Source organism: Notolepis coatsorum, assembly GCF_963971535.1.
Source record: "Notolepis coatsorum genome assembly, chromosome: 6".
NCBI classification, from domain to species: domain Eukaryota; kingdom Metazoa; phylum Chordata; class Actinopteri; order Aulopiformes; family Paralepididae; genus Notolepis; species Notolepis coatsorum.
This window is the reverse complement of record NC_140170.1, coordinates 14288368-14302347: the sequence shown is the minus strand read 5'-3', so window position 1 is coordinate 14302347 and position 13980 is coordinate 14288368. Positions and strand designations below refer to the sequence as shown.

The 13980-nt window shown below is 59.0% G+C and overlaps 1 protein-coding gene across 1 annotated transcript in view; it reads right to left on the bottom strand.

The window, feature by feature from the left end:
• The window catches only part of LOC311229383 (uncharacterized protein), a gene marked incomplete at both ends in the record, with an annotated part of 211269 nt that overhangs the window by 1864 nt on the left and 195425 nt on the right, over window positions 1–13980 (bottom strand). Inside the window, one exon of the mRNA XM_084315471.1 lies at window positions 1373–1498. Within this exon, the coding sequence (XP_084171597.1) occupies window positions 1373–1498 (126 nt within the window). The remainder of the gene's footprint in view (window positions 1–1372; window positions 1499–13980) is intronic.

The window sequence follows — 13980 nt, the reverse complement described above, 5'->3', positions numbered from 1 at the left end:
TTTGCTGCACTGATGTGGGCTTGATTGCGAACAGCTGCGCACATCGGTCATTATTGTCCCACAGCGGTCATTATTGAAAAATAATGACCGCTGTCTTGGGGCTATTGACCAATCACAAGCAAGCATTTCGGCGAATGTGAAAACGCCACGTAATAAGAATTTATAATTTAAGTCGATTATCATGAATTACTGTATCTACAAATCCTTCTGTTTAATCATCTTCCCGCGGTTAATTTGCTTAGATTTTTTGTACACATGATCTCAATAAGGTGGTGAATGAGCTCAGTGAGCATTTTTCAGAAAATGTTTAAAATGTTTGATCATCATCATCAACATCATAAATCATAATTAATCATAATTAATTTATTCATTACAATTTACTCAGCCTAGTAACAGACACAATATTTCTTACACTGGAAATACATTCCCCCAGGTCCCTAGATGTTCCTAGATACCAAGAACATGCAAATTTACCTTGCAGAAGTGGAGCAATCTTCCATTTACTTAGGCATGTACCTTTAGGCGAAAACGGTCTACAGATTAACGGGTATGAGTGTAATCAATGTGCATAATTGCTACTTTTGAGTATGCATTTGGATGAAAATTGCATATGCCTTTTTTTAAGTATAGGTGGGCACCGATTTAATCCATATATTCACGTCTCAAACTGGAGTCGGCCGATCATTCTGCCCTCGGATGTATTACTGGTGAAAGATATGATGCCCACCACTGTGATGTATTACTGGTGACAGACATGATGCCCACCACTGTGATGTATTACTGGTGACAGATATGATGCCCACCACTGTGATGTATTACTGGTGACAGATATGATGCCCACCACTGTGATGTATTACTGGTGACAGACATGATGCCCACCACTGTGATGTATTACTGGTGACAGATATGATGCCCACCACTGTGATGTATTACTGGTGACAGACATGATGCCCACCACTGTGATGTATTACTGGTGACAGATATGATGCCCACCACTGTGATGTATTACTGGTGACAGATATGATGCCCACCACTGTGATGTATTACTGGTGACAGATATGATGCCCACCACTGTGATGTATTACTGGTGACAGACATGATGCCCACCACTGTGATGTATTACTGGTGACAGATATGATGCCCACCACTGTGATGTATTACTGGTGACAGATATGATGCCCACCACTGTGGACAGGTTGGATGGCCTTCTTACTGTGGCTCCAAACGCAACCCCCAGAAGGTTTCTGTCTCTCACTCACGTCAGCCCCAGAAGGTCTCTCTCTCTCTCTCTCTCTCTCTCTCTCTCTCTCTCTCTCTCTCTCTCTCTCTCTCTCTCTCTCTCTCTCTCTCTCTCTCTCTCTCTCTCACTCACGTCAGCTCCAGAAGGTCCTCTGTGTCCGTCCTCGCCCTTGTCTCCCGCTTGTCCTTTCTGCGGCCTCTGCACCGGTGGGGCCACGACCACGTCCTTCTTGTCCACCACCACCTTCAGGTCGGACACCTGGACAGAAGGTGAGGGTTAGCTGTTAGCTGTTAGCTGTTAGCTGTTAGCTGTTAGCTGTTAGCTGTCAGCTGTTAGCTGTCAGCTGTCAGCTGTCAGCTGTCAGCTGTCAGCTGTCAGCTGTCAGCTGTTAGCTGTTAGCTGTCAGCTGTTAGCTATTAGCTGTTAGCTGTCAGCTGTTAGCTGTCAGCCGTTAGCTGTCAGCCGTTAGCTGTCAGCCGTTAGCTGTTAGCTGTTAGCTGTCAGCTGTTAGCTGTAGCTGTCAGCTGTTAGCTGTTAGCTGTTAGCTGTCAGCTGTCAGCTGTCAGCTGTTAGCTGTTAGCTGTCAGCTGTTAGCTGTTAAATGTTAGCTGTCAGCTGTTAGCTGTTAGCTGTTAGCTGTCAGCTGTTAGCTGTTAGCTGTCAGCTGTTAGCTGTTAGCTGTCAGCTGTTAGCTGTTAGCTGTTAGCTGTCAGCTGTTAGCTGTTAGCTGTCAGCTGTTAGCTGTTAGCTGTTAGCTGTTAGCTGTCAGCTGTTAGCTGTTAGCTGTTAGCTGTCAGCTGTTAGCTCTTAGCTGTTAGCTGTTAGCTGTCAGCTGTTAGCTGTTAGCTGTTAGCTGTCAGCTGTTAGCTTCATCAGAACCAGGGTTCTCACCTGTACAGAGGGTTAGGGTTAGCTGTTAGCTAACACTTTGACAACCTAGGATGGCTTAGAGTAGACGACAGAGTACAGCAACTTGCAATGGGCCTGGTCTACAATATACACTGCACGACCAGGGTACCCATGTACATGTCAAAATACTTCCCAAAGGCCAGTGAATACCACGACCACAACACCAGAGGAAGCTCCACAAATCATGTTAAACCCAGATTCGGCTCAAACAAGGGACTAAACACGTTTCGCAATTATGCCACATCAATGTGGAACGCCCTACCCACAGCTATAAAGGAATGTGAATCCCTACTCACTTTCAAAACCACTCTCAAAAAACACCTACGGGAGGCTGCAATTTGAAACTGGCCCCTGTAAATGTCCTAACACAACCCCCTCCAAAGTACAGTTTATACGTCAAATGTATTATACTCTCTTTTCTGGACTCTTTTTGTATCACAAACAGTACTGTATTTGCAAATCTGGTATGTCATAAATGTATAGATGTAGCAGTACTGTCTATCTGTATGTCATGTATGTCATATGTTATGAATTGAAAATGGGGGACCCTGATGTAAACAAGATGAAAGTCTTTCTCTGGTCTGCATCCCCTTAACAATTGTATGTATTGAGCTGTACTGTACTGTACCCATTCTGCAATCTGTTAATAAAGTGTTCAATCAATCAATCAAGCTGTTAGCTGTTAGCTTCATCAGAACCTTGGAGCACATCAACCCTCCTACACCTCCTCCATGCCCCCAGTACCTCTCTGACCCCCTCCTACACCTCCTCCATGCCCCCAGTACCTCTCTGACCCCCTCCTCCACCTCCTCCATGCCCCCAGTACCTCGCTGACCCCCTCCTACACCTCCTCCATGCCCCCAGTACCTCTCTGACCTCCTACACCTCCTCCATGCCCCCAGTACCTCTCTGACCCCTTCCTCCACCTCCTCCATGCCCCCAGTACCTCTCTGACCCCCTCCTCCACCTCCTCCATGCCCCCAGTACCTCTCTGACCCCCTCCTACACCTCCTCCATGCCCCCAGTACCTCTCTGACCTCCTCCTCCACCTCCTCCATGCCCCCAGTACCTCTCTGACCCCCTCCTCCACCTCCTCCATGCCCCCAGTACCTCTCTGACCCCCTCCTACACCTCCTCCATGCCCCAGTACCTCTCTGACCCCCCTCTCCACCTCCTCCATGCCCCCAGTACCTCTCTGACCCCTCCTACACCTCCTCCATGCCCCCAGTACCTCTCTGACCCCCTCCTACACCTCCTCCATGCCCCCTGTACCTCTCTGACCTCCTACACCTCCTCCATGCCCCCAGTACCTCTCTGACCCCCTCCTCCACCTCCTCCATGCCCCCAGTACCTCTCTGACCCCCTCCTACACCTCCTCCATGCCCCCAGTACCTCTCTGACCTCCTCCTACACCTCCTCCATGCCCCCAGTACCTCTCTGACCTCCTTCTACACCTCCTCCATGCCCCCAGTACCTCTCTGACCTCCTCCTACACCTCCTCCATGCCCCCAGTACCTCTCTGACCTCCTCCTACACCTCCTCCATGCCCCCAGTACCTCTCTGACCTCCTCCTACACCTCCTCCATGCCACCAGTACCTCTCTGACCCCCTACACCTCCTCCATGCCCCCAGTACCTCTCTGACCCCCTCCTCCACCTCCTCCATGCCCCCAGTACCTCTCTGACCTCCTCCACCTCCTCCATGCCCCCAGTACCTCTCTGACCTCCTCCTACACCTCCTCCATGCCCCCAGTACCTCTCTGACCTCCTCCTACACCTCCTCCATGCCCCCAGTACCTCTCTGACCCCCTCCTACACCTCCTCCATGCCCCCAGTACCTCTCTGACCCCCTCCTCCACCTCCTCCATGCCCCCAGTACCTCTCTGACCCCCTCCTACACCTCCTCCATGCCCCCAGTACCTCTCTGACCCCCTCCTCCACCTCCTCCATGCCCCCAGTACCTCTCTGACCTCCTCCTACACCTCCTCCATGCCCCCAGTACCTCTCTGACCCCCTCCACCTCCTCCATGCCCCCAGTACCTCTCTGACCTCCTCCTACACCTCCTCCATGCCCCCAGTACCTCTCTGACCCCCTCCTACACCTCCTCCATGCCCCCAGTACCTCTCTGACCTCCCACACCTCCTCCATGCCCCCAGTACCTCTCTGACCCCCTACACCTCCTCCATGCCCCCAGTACCTCTCTGACCTCCTCCTACACCTCCTCCATGCCCCCAGTACCTCTCTGACCTCCTCCTCCACCTCCTCCATGCCCCCAGTACCTCTCTGACCCCCTCCTCCACCTCCTCCATGCCCCCAGTACCTCTCTGACCTCCTCCTACACCTCCTCCATGCCCCCAGTACCTCTCTGACCCCCTCCTACACCTCCTCCATGCCCCCAGTACCTCTCTGACCTCCTACACCTCCTCCATGCCCCCAGTACCTCTCTGACCCCCTCCTCCACCTCCTCCATGCCCCCAGTACCTCTCTGACCCCCTACACCTCCTCCATGCCCCCAGTACCTCTCTGACCCCCTCCACCTCCTCCATGCCCCCAGTACCTCTCTGACCTCCTACACCTCCTCCATGCCCCCAGTACCTCTCTGACCCCCTCCACCTCCTCCATGCCCCCAGTACCTCTCTGACCTCCTCCTACACCTCCTCCATGCCCCCAGTACCTCTCTGACCCCCTCCTCCACCTCCTCCATGCCCCCAGTACCTCTCTGACCCCCTACACCTCCTCCATGCCCCCAGTACCTCTCTGACCCCCTCCTACACCTCCTCCATGCCCCCAGTACCTCTCTGACCTCCTACACCTCCTCCATGCCCCCAGTACCTCTCTGACCCCCTACACCTCCTCCATGCCCCCAGTACCTCTCTGACCCCCTACACCTCCTCCATGCCCCCAGTACCTCTCTGACCCCCTCCTACACCTCCTCCATGCCCCCAGTACCTCTCTGACCCCCTCCTACACCTCCTCCATGCCCCCAGTACCTCTCTGACCCCCTACACCTCCTCCATGCCCCCAGTACCTCTCTGACCTCCTCCTACACCTCCTCCATGCCCCCAGTACCTCTCTGACCCCCTCCTACACCTCCTCCATGCCCCCAGTACCTCTCTGACCTCCTCCTACACCTCCTCCATGCCCCCAGTACCTCTCTGACCCCCCCCTACACCTCCTCCATGCCCCCAGAACCTCTCTGACCCCCTCCTACACCTCCTCCATGCCCCCAGTACCTCTCTGACCTCCTCCACCTCCTCCATGCCCCCAGTACCTCTCTGACCCCCTACACCTCCTCCATGCCCCCAGTACCTCTCTGACCTCCTCCTACACCTCCTCCATGCCCCCAGTACCTCTCTGACCCCCTCCTACACCTCCTCCATGCCCCCAGTACCTCTCTGACCTCCTCCTACACCTCCTCCATGCCCCCAGTACCTCTCTGACCTCCTACACCTCCTCCATGCCCCCAGTACCTCTCTGACCCCCTCCTCCACCTCCTCCATGCCCCCAGTACCTCTCTGACCCCCTCCTCCACCTCCTCCATGCCCCCAGTACCTCTCTGACCCCCTCCTACACCTCCTCCATGCCCCCAGTACCTCTCTGACCCCCTCCTCCACCTCCTCCATGCCCCCAGTACCTCTCTGACCCCCTCCTACACCTCCTCCATGCCCCCAGTACCTCTCTGACCTCCTCCTACACCTCCTCCATGCCCCCAGTACCTCTCTGACCTCCTCCTACACCTCCTCCATGCCCCCAGTACCTCTCTGACCTCCTACACCTCCTCCATGCCCCCAGTACCTCTCTGACCTCCTCCTCCACCTCCTCCATGCCCCCAGTACCTCTCGGACCTCCTCCTACACCTCCTCCATGCCCCCAGTACCTCTCTGACCCCCTCCTACACCTCCTCCATGCCCCCAGTACCTCTCGGACCCCCTACACCTCCTCCATGCCCCCAGTACCTCTCTGACCCCCTACACCTCCTCCATGCCCCCAGTACCTCTCTGACCCCCTCCTACACCTCCTCCATGCCCCCAGTACCTCTCTGACCCCCTCCTACACCTCCTCCATGCCCCCAGTACCTCTCTGACCCCCTCCTACACCTCCTCCATGCCCCCAGTACCTCTCTGACCCCCTCCTACACCTCCTCCATGCCCCCAGTACCTCTCTGACCCCCTACACCTCCTCCATGCCCCCAGTACCTCTCTGACCTCCTACACCTCCTCCATGCCCCCAGTACCTCTCTGACCCCCTCCTACACCTCCTCCATGCCCCCAGTACCTCTCTGACCTCCTCCTACACCTCCTCCATGCCCCCAGTACCTCTCTGACCCCCTCCTACACCTCCTCCATGCCCCCAGTACCTCTCTGACCCCCTCCTACACCTCCTCCATGCCCCCAGTACCTCTCTGACCCCCTCCTACACCTCCTCCATGCCCCCATTACCTCTCTGACCCCCTCCTACACCTCCTCCATGCCCCCAGTACCTCTCTGACCCCCTACACCTCCTCCATGCCCCCAGTACCTCTCTGACCTCCTACACCTCCTCCATGCCCCCAGTACCTCTCTGACCCCCTCCTCCACCTCCTCCATGCCCCCAGTACCTCTCTGACCTCCTACACCTCCTCCATGCCCCCAGTACCTCTCTGACCCCCTCCTACACCTCCTCCATGCCCCCAGTACCTCTCTGACCTCCTACACCTCCTCCATGCCCCCAGTACCTCTCTGACCCCCTCCTCCACCTCCTCCATGCCCCCAGTACCTCTCTGACCCCCTCCTACACCTCCTCCATGCCCCCAGTACCTCTCTGACCCCCTCCTACACCTCCTCCATGCCCCCAGTACCTCTCTGACCTCCTCCTACACCTCCTCCATGCCCCCAGTACCTCTCTGACCTCCTCCTACACCTCCTCCATGCCCCCAGTACCTCTCTGACCTCCTCCTACACCTCCTCCATGCCCCCAGTACCTCTCTGACCCCCTCCTACACCTCCTCCATGCCCCCAGTACCTCTCTGACCCCCTCCTACACCTCCTCCATGCCCCCAGTACCTCTCTGACCTCCTCCACCTCCTCCATGCCCCCAGTACCTCTCTGACCCCCTCCTACACCTCCTCCATGCCCCCAGTACCTCTCTGACCTCCTCCATGCCCCCAGTACCTCTATGACCTCCTACACCTCCTCCATGCCCCCAGTACCTCTCTGACCTCCTACACCTCCTCCATGCCCCCAGTACCTCTCTGACCCCCTCCTACACCTCCTCCATGCCCCCAGTACCTCTCTGACCCCCTCCTACACCTCCTCCATGCCCCCAGTACCTCTCTGACCTCCTACACCTCCTCCATGCCCCCAGTACCTCTCTGACCTCCTCCTACACCTCCTCCATGCCCCCAGTACCTCTCTGACCTCCTCCTACACCTCCTCCATGCCCCCAGTACCTCTCTGACCTCCTACACCTCCTCCATGCCCCCCAGTACCTCTCTGACCCCCTCCTACACCTCCTCCATGCCCCCAGTACCTCTCTGACCCCCTCCTCCACCTCCTCCATGCCCCCAGTACCTCTCTGACCTCCTACACCTCCTCCATGCCCCCAGTACCTCTCTGACCTCCTCCTACACCTCCTCCATGCCCCCAGTACCTCTCTGACCCCCTCCACCTCCTCCATGCCCCCAGTACCTCTCTGACCCCCTCCTACACCTCCTCCATGCCCCCAGTACCTCTCTGACCTCCTACACCTCCTCCATGCCCCCAGTACCTCTCTGACCCCCTACACCTCCTCCATGCCCCCAGTACCTCTCTGACCCCCTACACCTCCTCCATGCCCCCAGTACCTCTCTGACCTCCTCCTACACCTCCTCCATGCCCCCAGTACCTCTCTGACCCCCTACACCTCCTCCATGCCCCCAGTACCTCTCTGACCTCCTCCTACACCTCCTCCATGCCCCCAGTACCTCTCTGACCTCCTACACCTCCTCCATGCCCCCAGTACCTCTCTGACCTCCTCCTACACCTCCTCCATGCCCCCAGTACCTCTCTGACCTCCTACACCTCCTCCATGCCCCCAGTACCTCTCTGACCCCCTCCTACACCTCCTCCATGCCCCCAGTACCTCTCTGACCCCCTCCTCCACCTCCTCCATGCCCCCAGTACCTCTCTGACCTCCTCCTCCACCTCCTCCATGCCCCCAGTACCTCTCTGACCCCCTCCTCCACCTCCTCCATGCCCCCAGTACCTCTCTGACCTCCTCCTCCACCTCCTCCATGCCCCCAGTACCTCTCTGACCCCCTCCTACACCTCCTCCATGCCCCCAGTACCTCTCTGACCTCCTACACCTCCTCCATGCCCCCAGTACCTCTCTGACCCCCTCCTACACCTCCTCCATGCCCCCAGTACCTCTCTGACCTCCTCCACCTCCTCCATGCCCTCAGTACCTCTCTGACCCTCCTACACCTCCTCCATGCCCCCAGTACCTCTCTGACCTCCTACACCTCCTCCATGCCCCACAGTACCTCTCTGACCCCCTCCTCCACCTCCTCCATGCCCCCAGTACCTCTCTGACATCCTACACCTCCTCCATGCCCCCAGTACCTCTCTGACCTCCTACACCTCCTCCATGCCCCCAGTACCTCTCTGACCCCCTACACCTCCTCCATGCCCCCAGTACCTCTCTGACCCCCTACACCTCCTCCATGCCCCCAGTACCTCTCTGACCTCCTCCTACACCTCCTCCATGCCCCCAGTACCTCTCTGACCCCCTCCTCCACCTCCTCCATGCCCCCAGTACCTCTCTGACCCCCTACACCTCCTCCATGCCCCCAGTACCTCTCTGACCTCCTCCTACACCTCCTCCATGCCCCCAGTACCTCTCTGACCCCCTCCTCCACCTCCTCCATGCCCCCAGTACCTCTCTGACCCCCTCCTACACCTCCTCCATGCCCCCAGTACCTCTCTGACCCCCTACACCTCCTCCATGCCCCCAGTACCTCTCTGACCTCCTACACCTCCTCCATGCCCCCAGTACCTCTCTGACCTCCTACACCTCCTCCATGCCCCCAGTACCTCTCTGACCTCCTCCTACACCTCCTCCATGCCCCCAGTACCTCTCTGACCCCCTCCTCCACCTCCTCCATGCCCCCAGTACCTCTCTGACCCCCTACACCTCCTCCATGCCCCCAGTACCTCTCTGACCTCCTACACCTCCTCCATGCCCCCAGTACCTCTCTGACCCCCTACACCTCCTCCATGCCCCCAGTACCTCTCTGACCCCCTACACCTCCTCCATGCCCCCAGTACCTCTCTGACCCCCTCCTACACCTCCTCCATGCCCCCAGTACCTCTCTGACCCCCTCCTACACCTCCTCCATGCCCCCAGTACCTCTCTGACCTCCTACACCTCCTCCATGCCCCCAGTACCTCTCTGACCCCCTCCTACACCTCCTCCATGCCCCCAGTACCTCTCTGACCCCCTCCTACACCTCCTCCATGCCCCCAGTACCTCTCTGACCCCCTACACCTCCTCCATGCCCCCAGTACCTCTCTGACCCCCTCCTACACCTCCTCCATGCCCCCAGTACCTCTCTGACCCCCTCCTCCACCTCCTCCATGCCCCCAGTACCTCTCTGACCCCCTCCTCCACCTCCTCCATGCCCCCAGTACCTCTCTGACCCCCTCCTACACCTCCTCCATGCCCCCAGTACCTCTCTGACCCCCTCCTCCACCTCCTCCATGCCCCCAGTACCTCTCTGACCTCCTCCTACACCTCCTCCATGCCCCCAGTACCTCTCTGACCCCCTCCTACACCTCCTCCATGCCCCCAGTACCTCTCTGACCCCCTCCTACACCTCCTCCATGCCCCCAGTACCTCTCTGACCCCCTACACCTCCTCCATGCCCCCAGTACCTCTCTGACCCCCTCCTACACCTCCTCCATGCCCCCAGTACCTCTCTGACCTCCTCCTACACCTCCTCCATGCCCCCAGTACCTCTCTGACCTCCTCCTACACCTCCTCCATGCCCCCAGTACCTCTCTGACCCCCTCCTACACCTCCTCCATGCCCCCAGTACCTCTCTGACCTCCTACACCTCCTCCATGCCCCCAGTACCTCTCTGACCCCCTCCTACACCTCCTCCATGCCCCCAGTACCTCTCTGACCCCCTCCACCTCCTCCATGCCCCCAGTACCTCTCTGACCCCCTCCTACACCTCCTCCATGCCCCCAGTACCTCTCTGACCTCCTCCACCTCCTCCATGCCCCCAGTACCTCTCTGACCTCCTACACCTCCTCCATGCCCCCAGTACCTCTCTGACCCCCTCCTCCACCTCCTCCATGCCCCCAGTACCTCTCTGACCCCCTACACCTCCTCCATGCCCCCAGTACCTCTCTGACCCCCTCCTACACCTCCTCCATGCCCCCAGTACCTCTCTGACCTCCTACACCTCCTCCATGCCCCCAGTACCTCTCTGACCCCCTCCTACACCTCCTCCATGCCCCCAGTACCTCTCTGACCTCCTACACCTCCTCCATGCCCCCAGTACCTCTCTGACCCCCTCATACACCTCCTCCATGCCCCCAGTACCTCTCTGACCTCCTCCTACACCTCCTCCATGCCCCCAGTACCTCTCTGACCTCCTACACCTCCTCCATGCCCCCAGTACCTCTCTGACCCCCTCCTCCACCTCCTCCATGCCCCCAGTACCTCTCTGACCCCCTCCTACACCTCCGCCATGCCCCCAGTACCTCTCTGACCCCCTCCTACACCTCCTCCATGCCCCCAGTACCTCTCTGACCTCCTACACCTCCTCCATGCCCCCAGTACCTCTCTGACCCCCTCCTACACCTCCTCCATGCCCCCAGTACCTCTCTGACCCCCTCCTACACCTCCTCCATGCCCCCAGTACCTCTCTGACCTCCTCCTACACCTCCTCCATGCCCCCAGTACCTCTCTGACCCCCTCCTACACCTCCTCCATGCCCCCAGTACCTCTCTGACCCCCTCCTACACCTCCTCCATGCCCCCAGTACCTCTCTGACCCCCTCCTACACCTCCTCCATGCCCCCAGTACCTCTCTGACCCCCTCCTCCACCTCCTCCATGCCCCCAGTACCTCTCTGACCCCCTCCTACACCTCCTCCATGCCCCCTGTACCTCTCTGACCTCCTACACCTCCTCCATGCCCCCAGTACCTCTCTGACCCCCTCCTACACCTCCTCCATGCCCCCAGTACCTCTCTGACCCCCCTCCTACACCTCCTACATGCCCCCAGTACCTCTCTGACCCCCTCCTACACCTCCTCCATGCCCCCAGTACCTCTCTGACCCCCCTACACCTCCTCCATGCCCCCAGTACCTCTCTGACCTCCTACACCTCCTCCATGCCCCCAGTACCTCTCTGACCTCCTACACCTCCTCCATGCCCCCAGTACCTCTCTGACCCCCTCCTCCACCTCCTCCATGCCCCCAGTACCTCTCTGACCTCCTCCTCCACCTCCTCCATGCCCCCAGTACCTCTCTGACCTCCTCCTACACCTCCTCCATGCCCCAAGTACCTCTCTGACCTCCTCCTACACCTCCTCCATGCCCCCAGTACCTCTCTGACCTCCTCCTACACCTCCTCCATGCCCCCAGTACCTCTCTGACCCCCTCCTCCACCTCCTCCATGCCCCCAGTACCTCTCTGACCCCCTACACCTCCTCCATGCCCCCAGTACCTCTCTGACCCCCTCCTACACCTCCTCCATGCCCCCTGTACCTCTCTGACCTCCTACACCTCCTCCATGCCCCCAGTACCTCTCTGACCCCCTACACCTCCTCCATGCCCCCAGTACCTCTCTGACCCCCTCCTACACCTCCTCCATGCCCCCAGTACCTCTCTGACCCCCTCCTACACCTCCTCCATGCCCCCAGTACCTCTCTGACCCCCTCCTCCACCTCCTCCATGCCCCCAGTACCTCTCTGACCTCCTCCACCTCCTCCATGCCCCCAGTACCTCTCTGACCCCCTCCTACACCTCCTCCATGCCCCCAGTACCTCTCTGACCTCCTACACCTCCTCCATGCCCCCAGTACCTCTCTGACCCCCTCCTACACCTCCTCCATGCCCCCAGTACCTCTCTGACCTCCTCCTACACCTCCTCCATGCCCCCAGTACCTCTCTGACCTCCTACACCTCCTCCATGCCCCCAGTACCTCTCTGACCTCCTCCTACACCTCCTCCATGCCCCCAGTACCTCTCTGACCCCCTCCTACACCTCCTCCATGCCCCCAGTACCTCTCTGACCCCCTCCTACACCTCCTTCATGCCCCCAGTACCTCTCTGACCCCCTCCTACACCTCCTCCATGCCCCCAGTACCTCTCTGAGCCCCTACACCTCCTCCATGCCCCCAGTACCTCTCTGACCCCCTCCTACACCTCCTCCATGCCCCCAGTACCTCTCTGACCTCCTACACCTCCTCCATGCCCCCAGTACCTATCTGACCCCCTCCACCTCCTCCATGCCCCCAGTACCTCTCTGACCTCCTCCTACACCTCCTCCATGCCCCCAGTACCTCTCTGACCTCCTCCTACACCTCCTCCATGCCCCCAGTACCTCTCTGACCTCCTACACCTCCTCCATGCCCCCAGTACCTCTCTGACCTCCTACACCTCCTCCATGCCCCCAGTACCTCTCTGACCCCCTCCACCTCCTCCATGCCCCCAGTACCTCTCTGACCTCCTACACCTCCTCCATGCCCCCAGTACCTCTCTGACCCCTCCTCCACCTCCTCCATGCCCCCAGTACCTCTCTGACCTCCTCCTACACCTCCTCCATGCCCCCAGTACCTCTCTGACCTCCTCCTACACCTCCTCCATGCCCCCAGTACCTCTCTGACCTCCTCCTACACCTCCTCCATGCCCCCAGTACCTCTCTGACCTCCTCCTACACCTCCTCCATGCCCCCAGTACCTCTCTGACCCCCTCCTCCACCTCCTCCATGCCCCCAGTACCTCTCTGACCCCCTCCTCCACCTCCTCCATGCCCCCAGTACCTCTCTGACCTCCTACACCTCCTCCATGCCCCACAGTACCTCTCTGACCCCTCCTCCACCTCCTCCATGCCCCCAGTACCTCTCTGACCTCCTACACCTCCTCCATGCCCCCAGTACCTCTCTGACCCCCTCCTACAACTCCTCCATGCCCCCAGTACCTCTCTGACCTCCTACACCTCCTCCATGCCCCCAGTACCTCTCTGACCCCCTCCTACAACTCCTCCATGCCCCCAGTACCTCTCTGACCTCCTACACCTCCTCCATGCCCCCAGTACCTCTCTGACCCCCTACACCTCCTCCATGCCCCCAGTACCTCTCTGACCCCCTCCTACACCTCCTCCATGCCCCCAGTACCTCTCTGACCCCCTACACCTCCTCCATGCCCCCAGTACCTCTCTGACCTCCTCCTACACCTCCTCCATGCCCCCAGTACCTCTCTGACCCCCTACACCTCCTCCATGCCCCCAGTACCTCTCTGACCCCCTCCTACACCTCCTCCATGCCCCCAGTACCTCTCTGACCCCCTCCTCCACCTCCTCCATGCCCCCAGTACCTCTCTGACCCCCTCCTACACCTCCTCCATGCCCCCAGTACCTCTCTGACCTCCTACACCTCCTCCATGCCCCCAGTACCTCTCTGACCTCCTCCTACACCTCCTCCATGCCCCCAGTACCTCTCTGACCCCCTCCTACACCTCCTCCATGCCCCCAGTACCTCTCTGACCCCCTACACCTCCTCCATGCCCCCAGTACCTCTCTGACCCCCTACACCTCCTCCATGCCCCCAGTACCTCTCTGACCCCCTACACCTCCTCCATGCCC